General features: G+C 41.5%; 1 protein-coding gene across 2 annotated transcripts in view; it reads right to left on the bottom strand.

Annotated features, from left to right (window-relative positions):
- Positions 1 to 438: 438 nt before the first annotated feature.
- IRF9 (interferon regulatory factor 9) overlaps positions 439 to 17,802 on the bottom strand; it is a 34,304-nt gene continuing 16,940 nt past the window's right edge. For both annotated transcript variants that reach the window (XM_056525850.1, XM_056525840.1), the window contains exons 7-9: positions 5,620 to 5,985; positions 5,195 to 5,310; positions 439 to 4,944 (exon numbers count right to left, since the gene is read on the bottom strand). In XM_056525850.1, coding sequence (XP_056381825.1) covers positions 4,789 to 4,944; positions 5,195 to 5,310; positions 5,620 to 5,985 — 638 coding nt within the window. In that variant the 3' untranslated portion in view covers positions 439 to 4,788. The remainder of the gene's footprint in view (positions 4,945 to 5,194; positions 5,311 to 5,619; positions 5,986 to 17,802) is intronic.

Raw genomic sequence — 17,802 nt, forward strand, 5'->3', positions numbered from 1 at the left:
GCCGCGTGCAAGATCACGGTGGTCCCCAGCGGCGGCCCGCGATCTGGCATCTTATCCCCAATCCTTTGGATAGGGGATAAGATGTCTAAGCACCAGAGAACCCCTTTAAAGAATAATTAGAAAATTCCATCTACACCAAAGTGGTATGAATAATAACTACAGATCACCATGCAATAAGGCTGCCATTATGCAAAGCAGTTTTTTGTAAAACTGCCACTGCAGTTTTTTAGCCAAAACCAGATGAAATGGGAAATATAAAGGATGGACTTTATTTGTATACTCTCCTTTCTGTTGGATCAATTGCTGTCTTTGGCTAAAAAAACTGCAATGTCTAATGGCAACCCTAAACAGCTTCATAGACAGAAATGTAAAAAAAAAAAAAAAAAGTTATAGGGGTCAGAATATAGAGATGCTAACCATTTTTTTCTTTAAAAAAAAGTTTTTATTTTTTAGAAGTAGTAAACATCACAAAACTGCACATTTGGTATCACTGTAATTGTAATGACTTGCATACTGTCCTTGCTGTAAGGTCCTTAGAGTGACATTATAAATGGAATAATTGTACAAGTATATTCTGACAAACCTCACATGCATGGCAAGCCACACCTGAAACCCCACTCCCATAAAAACTCTCACCTCATCAAACTAGGCCGGGTTCACACGTCGGAATGTCAGCACAGAAAATCTAAGTGCGGACATTCCACAGACTGCGGGCGCCAGCATAACATGCCGGCACTAAGACAACCATGGATGGCAATGCATTCCGCGTGAATGTCCAAAAAAAGAATGGACAGGATCATTCTTTCTGTGGATACCAAAATTGGAATTTCCGCGCCTGAAACATCTGGCCCGTAAATTCCGCCATGTGGACAGCGCAGCATAATCCCATTCCGCACAGAAATTCCAACGTGTGAACATAGCCTAACAAATCTGAAGTGCCTAGACCAAAATTTCACAAGTTGACAGCTATATGAAAAGAGAGAGGCCAAGCATGTGCAATGCCACTCCATTCACTCAGGGGACAATTGGCCTCTGTTCTTGTAATCTGTGAGGGTCTCAGCACTTACTATCACATAGTTATCACCTATTCTGAGGATACAGGATTACTTCCAATCTTGGAATAAACCATTCAAGGATAACAGGAAAAAAGTGATGGAAAAAGTGATCAATCATAAAACTTTTGCTACAGTCATGAATCATGAAACTGCCGCAAATCACCAATGACTTTTTCCCTATAAGAGAACATTTAAGTCAGGTGATGTGACTCAAAAAAAATGCCCACGGTCTGCTCTGTGAATGGCTTAAAAAGTAACCAATCATTCAGTTTTACAATACAGGGGGTCTTAAAAAAATGTAAAATTAAAAAGTTTAAAAAAATCTAATTCTGAGGAACTGAGCCCATTTCTGGAACCTGTTACCAGGGCAGACATCTTTAACACATGGGAGAAATGCAGAGTTCTTATATTCATATACAAAATATAGAATTACTGTATAAATAAGGCCTAACACATAAAAAATATTTCAAAATAAAAACAAATAGAAACAGTGAAAATACTAAATGTACTTTGCACAACAACTGCTAAGCATTTACTTATAGTTACGTATTTATAGTATTTCCCAAGATTTGGCTGGATTGATAGCTCTACAATGCTGGATAGTCCCTTATTTCTTATATTTAAACATTCTATAATGCCAGGGATTTTGCAAATGTGGTACCAATATTCAGAAAGGGGTCAAAAAGGGATCCTGGTAACTATAGACCTGTAAGTTTAACACATGTTGTGGGTAACATTTTTGAGGGTTTTCTGAGATAGGCGATTTTGAAGTATCTTAATAAAAATAACCTTATAACACAGCACAAACATTTTTATGCAGGATTCTGTCCTGTCAGACTAATCTGATCAGCTTCTATAAGAAGGTCAGTTATAGTTTGGACCAGGGTGAAGCTATGGATGTTGTATATCTGGACTTTGATTTGATACTGTGCTACACAAAAGATTAGTACATAAAATAAGGATGCTGGTAAAAGGAAATGGGTTAACAACTGGCTCAGTAATAGGAAGCAGAATATCAATGGAACTTATTCTGGTTGGGTGACAAGGGACAGTATTGGGTCCACTTTTTTTCATTGTGTTTATTAATGACCTAGTAGCGGTATTACAAGAGTTTTAATCTTTGCAGATGGCACGAAACTGGGTAAGGTGATCACCACAGAGGAGGATAACAAAATATTACAGAGAGATCTGGGGAAGCTGGAGGCTTGGGCACAGACATGGCAAATAAACTTTAAGGTGGATAAATATAAGTTATAAACTGTAAATGGTTATAAAAACAAGTACAGTTATGAACTAAATATTAAAATATTGGGACAAAACTGGTGGTCAGTAAACTCATGTTTAGTGACCACTCCCAGACAGTTGCTGCAAGGTTAACAAAGTCAGGGGATGTATCAGTAGAGCCATAGAGGCTCGTAACAAGAACATAGGTTTATCTGTATAAATCATAAGTCAGACCACATATGGAGTATTGTGTACAATTTTGGCCCCTGTATATATAAGGACACGGCTTAACTGGAGAGGGTGCAGAGGAGGGCAACAAAGATAATTAATGGTATGGGAGGATTACAGGACCAAGACAAGTTATCAAGCTTGGGGTTATTTAGTTTAGAGAAAAGACGTCTTAGGGATGATCTAATCACAATGTACAAATATATGAATGGACAGTACAGAGATCTTTCTAGTGATTTTTGTTTTTATACCAAGGTCGGTAACCATGACAAGGGGGGCATCCTCTGCATTTAGAGGAAAGAAGGTCTCACTATCATCACAGACAGAGATTATTAACTTTAAGAGCAGTGAGAGTATGAAACTCTGTGATATATGATGATGTGATGTCTGACTCAATAAACATGTTGAAGGGGAGCCTGGATGTTTTTCTGGAATAATATAATATTACAGGTTATGGATACTAGATTTACGTGGATTGAACTTGTTATATAGTTTATTTTTTCAACCTTACCAACTATACCAGCTATATAACTATGGTCAACAAATATAGAGTACACCTGGCACTAATTAAGGGTATCTAGTGAGGTGCGGAGGTACTTAATTCAATCAATGCTGAGTACTTAATTCAATCAATGCTGATATAGCCACTGTATAGCCACTGTCAGCATTGATTGAATGAAGTACTCAGCATCTGAAGTCGTGGTGAGTGATCCGCTTCGTTTTTCTTATTGTCATTTTATATAACTATGGAATTGCTTGATGTACACAAACTCAGGTACATTGTAATTGTAATAAATAACAGTAGTGATCCATTACTATTGTTCCCTTTCTCTAGTTGGCAGTGCAGTGATATTGTATATTGAATATTATAGACTTACAGGTTGCCTAAACACTTGCGCACATTAAAGTGTTGAAGGATACAGAATATGTGAGAAAAAATTCTCTGTGCCAGACTCTATACCATTATGGATCTATAACAATATAACTCCATAATACAAACATGTGCCTTAAATAAGCTGTTAGAATCCAATAATATGGATTGTAAATATAAGAAACCCCTTATAGCTAAACAAAGCAGCTCAAACTATATTGAACAATCTGTGAATTCAGGATAATATTGGGGGCTACCACTGAACCTAGAGGAATAAATCTTATGTATGAATCTATATAGTGTAACCTGTTAATGTGGAACTCTTCACAAAAACAGTTTTTCCAGTTAAAAAGAACCTCCGCTCTTAAGCTTGGCATATACACCTAGCCTAAGAGTTACACTTGGCATATACTGTATGCCCTGAAACCTTCCCTTCATTCACCCGAGAAAGGCCCATTGTCCTCAGTCAGGCCGAAATACCTTCTTCTTCAGCTTATAAATGCCCTATTATTTTTCCTTCAAAGTGGGCAGAAAATTTAGGGTAAAACAAAGCAAGTGGTCATCAAAATAAAGATAACATGTCACAAGCAACAGTCAAAAGACACATACTGTAAAGTGGTTTAAGCTTATGACTAAACATACAAGTATATTGTACTATATGTATTCTTAATAAATTATAATCATAAAAAGTTCAGTAGATGTAATATGAAACTTACAATATTTTGACCTGAAACCTACACAGTGTGCTATATAAAAAAATATATATGTATAGTCACTAACAAAGATCATATATTCCAAGAAAGAGAAGTGGGATAGGGAGTAGGTGGCATTAAGTGGACTGCATCAGAAGTCCAGTGCCATCTGATATGACTCCAACCTTCATTTTCATCAATTGGGTAACACAGCAGACATCACAGCGAAGATAGATAAATAAAGATGCAACTTACTTCCAAATAAACCTGAGACATTAGTGGTTTGTCCCGTCAAGTCTGGTAACAAAAAGCCATTATTGGTGCTAAATTATTATTTCTGTTTACACTATACAGATGACAATACACCAGTTTTAAACATCAGAATGTGTCTGCAGGTTCTTAAGGTGATGAAAAAAGTGAAGCTCCCAGGCAGGGGCGTAGCTAATCTTTCTTTCACCTTGGTCAAAGGTTTATTTTACAGCACTAGTCTAGTATCTATATAACATGGCCAAGGCAGAGTGGCTTGTTGGCACCCCCTCTAGCACTTATGCCTTGCCAGCAACCACCCCAGCTGCTCCCTTCTCTTCAGGCACATGATAAAACTGTTAACACACTAATCTTAACATGTATACAAGCTTGAACAAAAAGGTATATGCATTGCATGAAAACTGAATGATAAGTGTAGTGAATAGTATGCAGGTTATGGACATGGTTACATTTATGAATATTCAGCAATGCTGTCCAAAATATTTACTGGTAACAAAGTAATAAGATATGGGGAAGAAGCATTCAGCATGTTTAAATCTGGAAACTGAACAGTACAAAGATCCTCCTTTGCTTGTCGCACCATCTCCGATGCAAAGACTTGTTCTATCTGTGGGGAGAATAAAAGACTATAGTCATGTATCTGCAAGACTAAACCAAATACAAGTGCACATAACAAATGAGATGCAACAATAATATAAATTGAAATAACACTTTAATAACAATTTAAGGATGTAGGAGCATGATATTCATAAACTAACTTTAGAAACTTTTTCAGAACTTTCCTCAAGAAAAAAAAATACTATTGTAAATAGGATGGCTATAGCTATATCACATAACAAAGTGCAAAGTTTCCATACCTCTGCCATGATAAGTTTGTCTGTAGTATGGCTAGATTCTGAAATCTCTTCCCCAAAACATAATGTGACACGGTAATCAGGTGGTGTGCCCCCTTCTGTTCTGTATGTTTCCAGTTCTGAAAGAAATATAAATACATAGGAGAAAAGTCAATAAAATAGTGTAAAGAAAGAGTGGATGTATTGCCCACAGCAGTTATAATGCCACCTCTAACAGAAAGACAGTCAATAAAATAATAAAAGGATAAATTGGAGGAATTGCCCATAGCAGCCATAATTCTTCCTCTTGGGAACAAAAATAAGAATACTAAAAAAAAAAAAAAAAAAAAAAAGCTTAAATCAATGTTGGTAACTCTTCCCCACAGAATCAGAGATAAGGCTAATTCTAAATGTTTATACTGAATATGAGAGTATAAAAGTAGTCCCACCTCTCAAGAACTTCTGAGTGTCAAACAGTTTTATGAAGACATCTCTTTCCAGTTTGTTGTTCACTCCTTGATAATTTGAATTAGGTCCAGTCCAGAAAATACGTCCCGAACAACATTTTTGACGTTGAGCAAAGATTCCGTCAGCATTACTGGCCAGCATAACACCAGACTGAAGGAAACTAAGAAGTCTTTTTGTACTGATTTGTATGTCCTCTTTAAATTGCTCTCCCGGAACAGGAAGAAGTACATGCTCCATGCTACTTATAAATCCTTCAGTAGGACGCTTTGCTGAGAGTTTGCATTCTCCACTTTGTACCACTTTCTGCGCCACTTGAATCCCACTGTATATGACTGTAATTCTCAAATCTGGGAGATAAATCAGGGAAAATATTACTGAATATAGAAAAAAAAACTTTGCATATCATGGTAAGCCTGCCTACATCTATGTACCCTTAGGCAGCTCCTGTACCCTACAGCTCAGTGGATATAATATAACCTATGCCAGAAATCTACTCTACTTTGTAGTAAATTTCTATGTTAGGCGCACTAGATGATGCACCAAATTTATTAAGAGGCACCAGACATCTGGCACATATTACACCGGGTGCCTTTCACTTAAGATCAGTGTGTGAGATGCTGATCTTAATAAATTCCCCCCAAAGTGTGCAGACTGAAAAAAGTATAAAAAAAAATGCTTAAAGCGTACCTGTCATATCACAGAAAAAATTATGCTTATAGATGTTACTCAATGTCACTCAGATTCTTTACTTGTTTTTTTATATGTCTAGATTCTGTATTTGACTCACAAATCCCTCTGTTCTGATGCTCACTCATTCTGACATCCACTGCTCAGGAAGGGGCATTCGAGGTAAGCACTGAGCCTGCCCTTACTCACCATGTATTTACTTATGCCCTGAGTCTGCTGTGCTGTGCTAGGTCTCTTCATACAATCACTGCAGGCTGCTCTGTAACCCCCCCCCCCTTCTGTTTTCAGACTGATAGACCAGAGAGGAGTGAGCACAGAGGAGTGCTAGTCTCACCCTCACTTCCTGGACTTTGCCCCTGCCTGTGCTTCAGCTGGGACAAAGATAATGCTACAGCCAGACAGGATTATGTTCTGGGTGGTATAAGAACCCCTAGTGGTGTTTTTTATAAGCCATGATTTCTGTAGAAAGGAGATACCATATTTTTATGAAGTATATTAGCAAGGTTAAAGAGTACCTGCCACCAAATAAAACTTTTAATATAGTGTTCCTTGTGTAATTAGAAGACACTTTCCCATTCACTTGCTTTTAAAATTATCAACATAAATATGTTTAAAATTTAATAGAAAATATGTCCTCTAGGTGGCTCTGTCCTGTTCCCAGCCACAATTAATACAGCGAGTTCGGTCTCCTCCCGACTTAGCAGGAGTCCGAACCCAGGAAGTGCTTCTCTGCACGGAGCTTGATTGTCAGTAGAGATGAGCGAACTTACAGTAAATTCGATTCGTCACGAACTTCTCAGCTTGGCAGTTGATGTCTTTTCCTGCATAAATTAGTTCAACTTTGAGGTGCTCCCGTGGGCTGGAAAAGGTGGATACAGTCCTAGGAGACTCTTTCCTAGGACTGTATCCACCTTTTCCAGCCCACCGGAGCACCGAAAAGCTGAACTAATTTATGCAGGAAAAGTCATCAACCGCCGAGCTGAGAAGTTTGTGACGAATCAAATTTACTGTAAGTTCGCTCATCTCTAATTGTCAGCTGCACAGAAAGTGAAAGCTCCACAGATTATCACAGAAAGCCACACAGTCTGCCAGCTGAAGGAGAGCCTCACTGAAATCTGCACAGAATGAAACATGCATAGAGTCTGAGGTCTTCAACTCGTCACAATGCTGCAACAATGTGAGGGCAGAAGTTGTCCCCCACTTCTGTCTAAGTGCTCTCAGATGACACGTGTCTCGGGAAGCGCCCGGTTTAGAATCAAATCCCCATAGCAAATCTCTTCTAAACTGGGCGGTTCCCGAGACACGTGTCATCAGAGAGCACTTAGACAGAAAAGAACAACCTTAACTTCAGAAGCTCATAAGTACTGAAAGGATTAAGATTTTTTTATAGAAGTAATGTACAAATCTGTTTAACTTTCTGGAGCCAGTTGATATATAAAAAAAGTTTTTTCCTGGATAACCCCTTTAACTGCTATAAGTGTTAAGTTGTTTTTCTTATATCCCACCATGTTTTTACATCCATGAATATCAAAAACACATCTGGCATGGATTGTAACTACCATGATAACATGTACAGTGGTCCAAAAAAGTACTTAGTCAGCCACCAATTGTGCAAGTTCTCCCACTTAAAAAGATGAGAGAGGCCTGTAATTTTCATCATAGGTATACCTCAACTACGAGAGACATAATGAGAAAAAAAAATCCATAAAATCACATTGTCTACCGTATATCCCAGCGTATAAGACGACTTTTTAACCCTGAATTTTCTTCTGAAAGGTCGCGGTCATCTTATACGCCGGGTATTGAGGTCAGGGATAGGAAGACTTCTGTGCGGCTGCAGGCGGGGGCCGGCCAGAGCAAGTAAAAACTAATACTGTATACTAAAAACCAGGGTGCCTCCAACTGTTGTAAAACTACAACTCCCAGCATGCCCGGACAGCCTTTGCCGTGCTGGGAGTTGTAGTTTCACAACAGCTGGAGACACCCTGGTTTTTAGTATACAGTATTAGTTTTTACTTGCTCTATATGGCTGGAAACTGTATGTCTGTTGGGGGGAGCTGCCAATCTAATGTGGGGGGAGCTGCCTACTATTGTGGGGGAACTGCTGACCTAATGTGGGGGGAGCTGCCTACAAATGTGGGGGGGAGCTGCCTACTATTGTGGGGGGAGCTGCCTACTATTGTGGGGGAGCTACCTACAAATGTGAGGGGAGCTGCCTACTATTGTGGGGAACTGCCTACTATTGTGGGGGAAATGCTGACCTAATGTGGGGGAATTGCCTACAAATGTGGGGGGAGCAGCCTACTATTGTGGGGGAACTGCCTACAAATGTGGGGGGAGCTGCCTACAAATGTGGGGGAGCTGCCTACTAATGTGGGGGAACTGCTACTAATGTGGGGGAGCTGCCTACTAATGTGGGGTAACTCCTGACCTATTGTGGGGGAACTGCCGACCTAATGTGGGGGAACTGCCGACCTAATGTGGGGGAGCTGGCAATCTAATGTGGGGGAACTGGCAACCTAATGTGGGGGAACTGGCAACCTAATGTGGGGGAACTGACAACTTAATGTGGGGGGAACTATACTGCCTACCTAATGTGGGGGGAACTATACTGCCTACCTAATGTGGGGGGAACTACAAGGTACCGTACATCGCGGTAGGAGGGGTAGTCTAATATGGCGAGTATATCCCAAACTCTATATTTTAACTGTAAAAGTTGGGGGTCGTCTTATACGCCAAGTCGTCTTATACGCCGGCATATACGGTAATTTTTATGCAAATTATGGTGGGAATAAGTATTTAGTCACCTACAAACAAGCAAGATTCTGTCTCTCACAGACCTGTAACTTCTTCTTTAACCCCTTAATGATACGCGCCGTAAATGTACGGCACTGCATAGCGTCACTTCGCACAGAGCACCGTACATTTACAGCTTCATTCACGGCAGGTCCCGGCGGCTGTCAGCAGCCAGGACACCCCGGTAATGGCAGACATCAGCGATTGAACTGATGTCTGCCATTAACCCCTCAGATGCCCGGGGATAAGATCAACCAAGATGGCGGACGGAGGTCCCCTCACCTGCCTCTGTACATCTCCCGGGATCTTCTGCACTGATCTGCTTTACAGCAGACCAGAGCAGAAGATCACCGATAATACTGATCAGTGCTATAGCACTGAAGAGTATTGGCAATCTAATGATTGCTGTAAATAGTCCCGTATGGACACAAAAAAAGTGTAAAACAAATGTAAAAAACTGTGAATTTTTTTTTGAATATGCCCCTCCCCCAATAAAGTTTTAAATCACCCCTTTTCCCCATATTAATACACAAAAGCGTAAAAAAAAATAATAATAATAAACATATTTCGTATTGTCGCGTGCGTAAATATCCAAACTTTAACAATATGTTAGTTATCCCCTACGGTGAACGGCGTAAACATAAAAAAGAAAAAGTCCCAAATTTCTGCTTTTTTGTCACATCAAACTGCAAACAATTTTAGTAAAAAGCGATCAAAAACTCATATATGCGCAAACACGGTACTAAAACAAACTACAGATCATGGCGCAAAAAATGAGCCATCACACATCCCTGAATACGGAAAAATAAGAAAGTAAGAGGTGGTCAAAATAGGGCAATTTTAAGGGTGCGTTCACACGTGCGCATTTTTGCTGCAGATTTGCTTCTGCGGATTTTGCTGCCCATTAAAGTCAATGGGCAGCAAAATCTGCAGCAGCAAGATCTGCAGCAGATCTGCAGCAAAACTATGCACATGTGAACGCACCCTGAACGTACTGATTTTGTAAAAAAAAGTTTGAGATTTTTTAAAAGCAGTACAATAATAGAAATGTATGTATCATTGGGTATCATTTTAATCGTATTGACCCAGAGAATAAAGAAAACATGTAATGTTTACCGTAAAGTGTACATGGTGAAAACTAAAGCCCTCAAATTAGCAAAATTATGATTTTCTTTAAAATTTCCTTACACAAAAAATTTTTTGGGGGGTTTACCATACATTTTAGGGTAAAATTAGTAATGTCATTACAAAGTGCAACTGGTCAAGAAAAAAACTAGCCCTCATATGGGTCTGTGAATGGAAATATTAAAGAGTTATGGATTTTAGAAGGCGAGGAGGAAAAAACGAAAATGCTAAAATAAAATTGGCTGTGTCCTTAATGTCAAAATAGGCTGTGTCCTTAAGGGGTTAAGAGTCTCCTCTGTCCTCCCCTCATTACCTGTATTAATGGAAACTGTTTGAACTTGTTATCAGTATAAAAGACACCTGTCCACAACTTCAATCAGTCACACTCCAAACTCCACTATGGCCAAGACCAAAGAGCTGTCGAAGGACACCAGAAACAAAATTGTAAACCTGTACCAGGCTGGGAAGACTGAATCTGCAATAGGCAAGCAGATTGGTGGGAAGAAATCAACTGTGGAAGCAATTATTAGAAAATGGAAGACATACAAGTCCACTTATAAACTCCCTCGATTTTGGGCTCCACGCAAGATCTCACCGTGGTGTCAAAATGATCACAAGAACGGTGATCAAAAATCCCAGAACCACACGGGGGGACCTAGTGAATGACCTGCAGAGAGCTGGGACCAAAGTAACATAGTAACATAGTTCATAAGGTTGAAAAAAGACCAGAGTCCATCAAGTTCAACCTATAACCCTAATGAATCCCTACTGAGTTGATCCAGAGGAAGGCAAAAAAAAACTCATACTAGAGGTAAAAATTCCTTCCCGACTCCAAATATAGCAACCAGAATAAATCCCTGGATCAACTTTCTGTCCCTATAAATCTAGTATCCATAACCTGTAATGTTATTACTCTCCAAAAATGGATCCAGGCACTTTTTGAACTCTTTTACAGAGTTCACCATGACCACCTCCTCCGGGAGAGAATTCCACAGTCTCACTGTTCTTACAGTAAATAACCCCGTGTAGAAACCTTCTTTCCTCTAAATGAAGAGGATGCCCCCTTGTTATAGATACAGTCCTGGGTATAAATAGATCATGGGAGAGATCTCTGTACTGTCCCCTGATATATTTATACATAATTATTAGGTCACCCCTAAGCCTTCTTTTTTCTAAACTAAATAACCCTAATTCTAATCATTTCTCTGGTACTGTAGTCCTCCCATTCCCCATATTACTCTGGTTGCCTGCCTTTGAACCCTCTCAAGCTCCACTATATATTTCTGTTACAGAGGTGCCCAGTACTGTACACAGTATTCCATATGTGGTATGACTTGTGATTTGTACAGTGGTAGAATTTTTTCCTTGTCGTGGGCATCTTTGCCCCTATTGAAGCACCCCATGATTTTATTTGCCCTGGAAGCAGCTTCCCGACAATGGTCACTACAGCTAAATGTACTGTTAACTAAGACCCCTTAGTCCTTTTCCATGTCAGTCGTCCCAAGTGTTCTCCCCTTTAATACATAATCCCAACCCGGATTTTTCCTTTCCATTTGCATAACCTTACATTTATATTAGTCTTGAACCTCATGTGCCACTTCTCAGCCCAAATCTCCAACCTATCCAGATCCATTTGTAACAGTGCACTGTCCTCTATTGTGTTGACCACTTTACAGAGTTTAGTATCATGTGCAAAGATTGCTACTTTACTATTCAACCCCTCTACAAGGTCATTAATGAATATATTCAATATAATAGGACCCAAGACTGACCCCTGTGGTACCCCACTAGTAACAGTCACCCAACCATAATAAGCACCATTAATAACCACCTTCACTGAGCCAGTTACTTACCCACTTGCACACATTTCCCCCCAGCCCAATCCTTCTAATCTTATGCACCAACCTTTTATGTGGCACTGTATCAAATGCTTTGGAAAAATTCAGATATATGACATCCAGCGATTGCCCCTGGTCCAGTCTGGAGCTCACCTCCTCATAAAAGCTGATAAGGTTAGTTTGACAGGACCAATCCCTCATAAAGCCATGCTAATATGAGGTCATACGTTTATTTTTATCAAGATACTCCAAAATAGCATCCCTTAGAAAACCCTCAAACAATTACATACAACGGAGGTTAAACTAACAGGCCTATAATTCCCAGGGTCGCTTTTTGACCCCTTTTTAAATATTGGCACCACACTTGCTATCTGTCCCTGGGGATCTGTCCCTGTTACTATAGAGTCCTTGAATATTAAAAATAGGGGTTTGTCTATTACATTACTTAATTCCTTTAGAACACGGGGGTGAATGCCATCTGGACCTAGTGATTTGTCTATTTATATTTTTTGTAGGCGACACTGTTTACCTTATCTCGCTGTATTTCACCTTGCATTTCCTTTTCCTCAGTGAATACAGTGGAGAAGAATGTGTTTAATAGATTTCCTTTTTCCTGATCCCCTTCTACAATTTCTTCCACATAATTTATTAAAGGGCCAACACTTTCATTTTTAACCTTTTTGTTATTTATATAGTTAAAGAACATTTTGGGGTTAGTGCAGGAAGGGACCAGCTCTAACAAAGGCTACCATCAGTAACACACTACGCCCCCAGGGACTCAAATCATGCAGTGCCAGACGTGTCCCCCTGATTAAGCAAGTACATGTTCGGGCCCGTCTGAAGTTTGCTATAGAGCATTTGGAGTAGAACTTTTTGGTAAAAACTCAACTCGTCGTGTTTGGAGGAGAAAGAATGTTGAGTTGCATCCAAACAACACCATACCAACTGTGAAGCATGGGGCTGGAAACATCATGCTTTGGGCTGTTATCCGTGTAAAGGAAAGAATGAATGGGACCATGTATCGTGGTGAGTGAAAACCTCCTTCCATCAGCAAGGGCATTGAAGATGAAACATGGCTGGGTCTTTCAGCATGACAATGATCCCAAACACACAACCCGGGCAACGAAGGAGTTGCTTCGTAAGAAGCATTTCAAGGTCCTGGAGTGGCCTAGACAAGTCTCCAGATCTCAACCCCATAGAAAAACTTTGGAGGGAGTTAAAAGTCTGTGTTGCCCAGCGACAGCCCCAAAACATCACTGCTCTAGAGGAGATCTGCATGGAGGAATAGGCCACAATACCAGCAACAGTGTGTGAAAACCTTGTGAAGACTTACAGAAAATGTTTGACCTCTGTCATTGCCAACAAAGGGTATATAACAAAGTATTGAGATGAACTTTTGTTACTGACCAAATACTTATTTTCCACCATAATTTGCAAATAAATTATTTAAAAATCAGACAATGTGATTTTATGGATTTTTTTTTCTCATTATGTCTCTCATAGTTGAGGTATACCTATGATGAAAATTACAGGCCTCTCTCATCTTTTTAAGTGGGAGAACTTGCAAAATTAGTGGCTGACTAAATACTTTTTTGCCCCACTGTTTAGCAGCTGCTACAGGGCCCAACAACTGAAAAGGGGCATGGAGCATTCAGTGAAGCCCCACTCGAAGTTCTATTATGCTGGCCCCGCCTCCCTGCATACACGCACCGCACCGCTGCTCCTAAGTCCTGTACTCCACTCCTGCTCGCTGCATGCTGGTGTAGAAACTGCCTTACCCAGGATACAAGAGATACTCAGCCATTATGGTACACTTTCTAACTTTAAGGTCAACTACACGAAGTCTGAGGTATTGAACGTCTCCTTACCCACCGCTAGAGCCACCTTGCTACAAAACTCCTCCCCATACAGATGGCCGACAGACCACATCACGTACCTGGGCATTGCCCTACCCCCGTCGCTGTCTAACCTATTCTCAGCCAACTATATACCCATGCTTTCAAAAATAAAGAGACAGATAGAAAACTACCAACTACCCTTCCTGTCTTGGATTGGCAGAAGGAACCTACTGCAGACATACATAATGCCTTCCATCCTGTACTTGCTCAGAATAGTACCCATCTTGCTGCCGACTAAAAATTTGCTCCAGTGGAAGCAACTGTTCTCTACATTTCTTTGGGCCAGTAGGAAACCATGCCTGCCGTACAAACTCCTGCTTCGGCGCAAATCACAAGGGGGCTTGAACCTCCCAGATGTTGAACAATGGTACAAGGTGGTACATTTACAGAGATGGACGGAAATTCTTTCTAACACCAGCCTACTACAAGGCACCTCACTAGAATCGCAACAATTGAAAATACCTCATACTTCCAGGGAAAGAATAATCTGGCTCCCCTCGAGTGACATAACCTCCCAAATCTCTAACCCTTTATTACGGGGCACGCTCATGCTTAACAAAGCTTTCAATAGATCAGACCAACGCCATGACTCTGGCAGACCTATTCTGTCTCCAGCCCTGCCTAGCTCACTGATTCCACATATCCTGGCACCCCGGACTTCGGAGGTGGACGGGGTATGGGGGCATCTCAGATCTGTGCCACTGAAACACCTATGCAAAGATGCCCGCCCACCTACCCAGGGGGTAGTCCAGGAGCTGATTCCAACAATTACCTTAAACTTCATGCAATGCTATCTCATACGACGCGCATGCGCCTCCCTATTAAAGATGTATGTCATTGGCTCCGACCTACCATGGATAGAGAGACTAACCTTCCACTCACACTACATAGATAAAGGTGGTTTGGCCCCTCCGCTATTCTTAAACCTCTTGGGAAAAGGAACTAAATATCACCCTCACAGACGCAGACAAAAAGACTATTCTAGATAATTTGCTGGGGTTCTCTAGATGTGTTAGACTGCAAGAAGGTCATTACAAGCTATTGACAAGGTGGTATAGGACTCCGGAGCTACTCCTTCATTGGGGCTTATCCCCGACATCTGAATGTTGGAGATGCCGAGGTGGAACCGGATCCCTCTCGCACCTGTGGTGGCACTGCCCCTTCCTAAAAGACTTCTGGCTAGGTGTAGAGGAGATTATGACAAGGGTGACCGAGACAAACGTTGAACTAACACCACGTCAGGTCTTTCTTGGACTTTCTGGCACGGGGTGTCCTCTCAGCTCTAAATCCCTGGTAGCGCACTTACTCACAGCCGCTAAAGCTCTCATCCCATTGCATTGGCGACAGACTACCCCACCCACAGTGGACGAATGGAAAGGTAGGGTCTCCCAGATATGACGCCTGGAGGAGTTGTCGAGCTGGGAGAGTCACTCTCATAGCCGATTCTTACAGACATGGACCCCATGGAGGAAGTATTTTGCCTCGCTCTGAGTTCCCTGCTTCTCTTGATATAGCCTTGCACACCCTAGATGAGGCGACTACTCTACATTACACTAGAATTGGACCTCCCCCCCCACTCCCCTCCCCGCTGATGGATCTCCCTCATGTGTTTCCCCCACTTCCTACTGTGTCATACCTCCACTTACTCCCCCCCCACCCTCCCAATGTGGATCTCCTTCTTCTTTCTTCTCTTTATCCCCTTCTACTTTATTTCTCTCTCTTTTACACCTACCACCACCACTCCTCTTTCCCCCCTCTATTTCCTACTCTACTGACCCTCGTTTTATGTTCCCTTTTCTTCTATCTCTCTCACTCTCATTGTTTCTACCATACAGTAGACTCATCTTACCTGAGACGGAATACCCCCTACCCCGAACGTAGCTGGTCACGTTTATAGCCATCTGGTCTTTTCCTATGTTCCCTTATTTGTAACATGGTTACTAATTACAGTATTGCTTCTCAATAGTTTCTACAGGGAACTTGGTCCATTTTTAATATACATACGGACCTGAACTGTGCTTACTTACCTGGTGTCCAGAAATGTTATACATTTATTGTGCTGTATGGTCAAAGTTATCGTTATGTGTTTCATTCTATTGTTATGCTCATGAAACTCATAAATAAAGAATTGATAAAAAAAACAATAACATGCTGGTGTAGACCCCAACTTTTCCTTTTTATAAGGGGTAAAAGGAGAAAAAGACCCCCAAAATTTGTAGCGCAATTTCTCCCGAGTACGGAAATACCCCATATGGGGCCCTAAACTGTTGCCTTGAAATACGACAGGGCTCCAGAGTGAGAGAGCACCATGCACATTTGAGGCCTATGTTAGGGATATTCATAGGGGTAGACTTGAATGCAAGCATGGCGCTTGCCTCCTCCCCCAAAAATAGGCTACGGCAGTGTTTCCCAAACAGGGTGCCTTCAGCTGTTACAAAAGTGCCAGCATGCCTGGACAGTCAATGGCTGTCCAGCAATACTTGGAGTTGTTATTTTGCAACAGCTTGAGGCTCGGTTTTGGAAACAGTGCCGTACAAGATGTTTTACATTTTTATTGGGGGGGGCGGCAGGGCAGTGTAAGAGTGCGCGTATGTGTAGTGTTTTACTCTTTATTTTGTGTTAGTGCAGTGTAGTGTTTTTAGGGTACATTCACACAGACGGGGGTTCACAGCGAGTTTCCTGCTGGGTGTTTGAGCTGAAGCTGAAAATCTGCCGCAACTCAAACTCAAAGCAGGAAACTTGCTGCAAACCTCCACCCGTGTGAATGTACCCAAACAGGGTGCTTCCAGCTGTTGCAAAAGTGCCAGCATGCCTGGGCAGTCAATGGCTGTCCGGCAATACTGGGAGTTGCTAATTTGTTTTATATTTTTATGGGGGGGGGGGGGGGGCAGTGTAAGAGTGCGCGTATGTGTAGTGTTTTACTCTTTATTTTGTGTTAGTGTAGTGTAGTGTTTTTAGGGTACATTCACACGGACGGGGGTTCACAGCGAGTTTCCCGCTGGGTGTTTGAGCTGCAGCCGAAAATCTGCCGCAACTCAAACTTAAAGCAGGAAACTCGCTGCAAACCTCCATCCGTGTGAATGTACCCTGCACATTCACATGGGGGGGGGGGGTGCAAACCAGCTATTGAAAAACTACAACTCCCAGAATGCATGGTCTGTCAGTGCATGCTGGGAGTTGTAGTTTTGCAACAGCTGGAGGCACACGGGTTGGGAAACACTAAGTTAGGAAACAGTGTTTCCCAACCCGTGTGTCTCCAGTTGTTGCAAAACTACAACTCCCAGCATGCCCGGAAAGCCGGTGGGAGTTGTAGTTTTGCAACAGCTGGAGGCACATTGGTTGGGAAACACTGAGTTAGCAAACAATGTTTCCCAACCAGTGTGCCTTCAGTTGTTGCAAAACTACAATTCTCAGCATGCCCGGACAGCCGAAGGGCATGCTGGGAGTTGTAGTTATGCAACAATTGGAGTAGAACAGTTTGGAGACCACTGTGTAGTGGTCTCCAAACTGTGGCTCTCCAGATGTTGCAAAACTTCAACTCCAAGCATGCCCAGACTGTACAGGGAGTTGTAGTTTGGCAACATCTGAAGGGCCAGATATTGCAGAACTACAACGCTCAGCATACCTGACTGTCTAGGCATGCTTTGAATTGTAGTTTTGCAACATCTGGAGGGCTACAGTTTGGACACCACTGTTTAGTGGTCTCCAAACTGTGCCCTTCCAGATGTTACAAAACTACAACTCCAAGCATGCCGAGACTGTCTGGGCATGCTGAGAATTGTAGTTTTGCAACATCTGGAAGGGCACAGTGTTCTCCAAT

Source organism: Hyla sarda, chromosome 1 (genome assembly GCF_029499605.1).
Source record: "Hyla sarda isolate aHylSar1 chromosome 1, aHylSar1.hap1, whole genome shotgun sequence".
NCBI lineage: Eukaryota > Metazoa > Chordata > Amphibia > Anura > Hylidae > Hyla > Hyla sarda.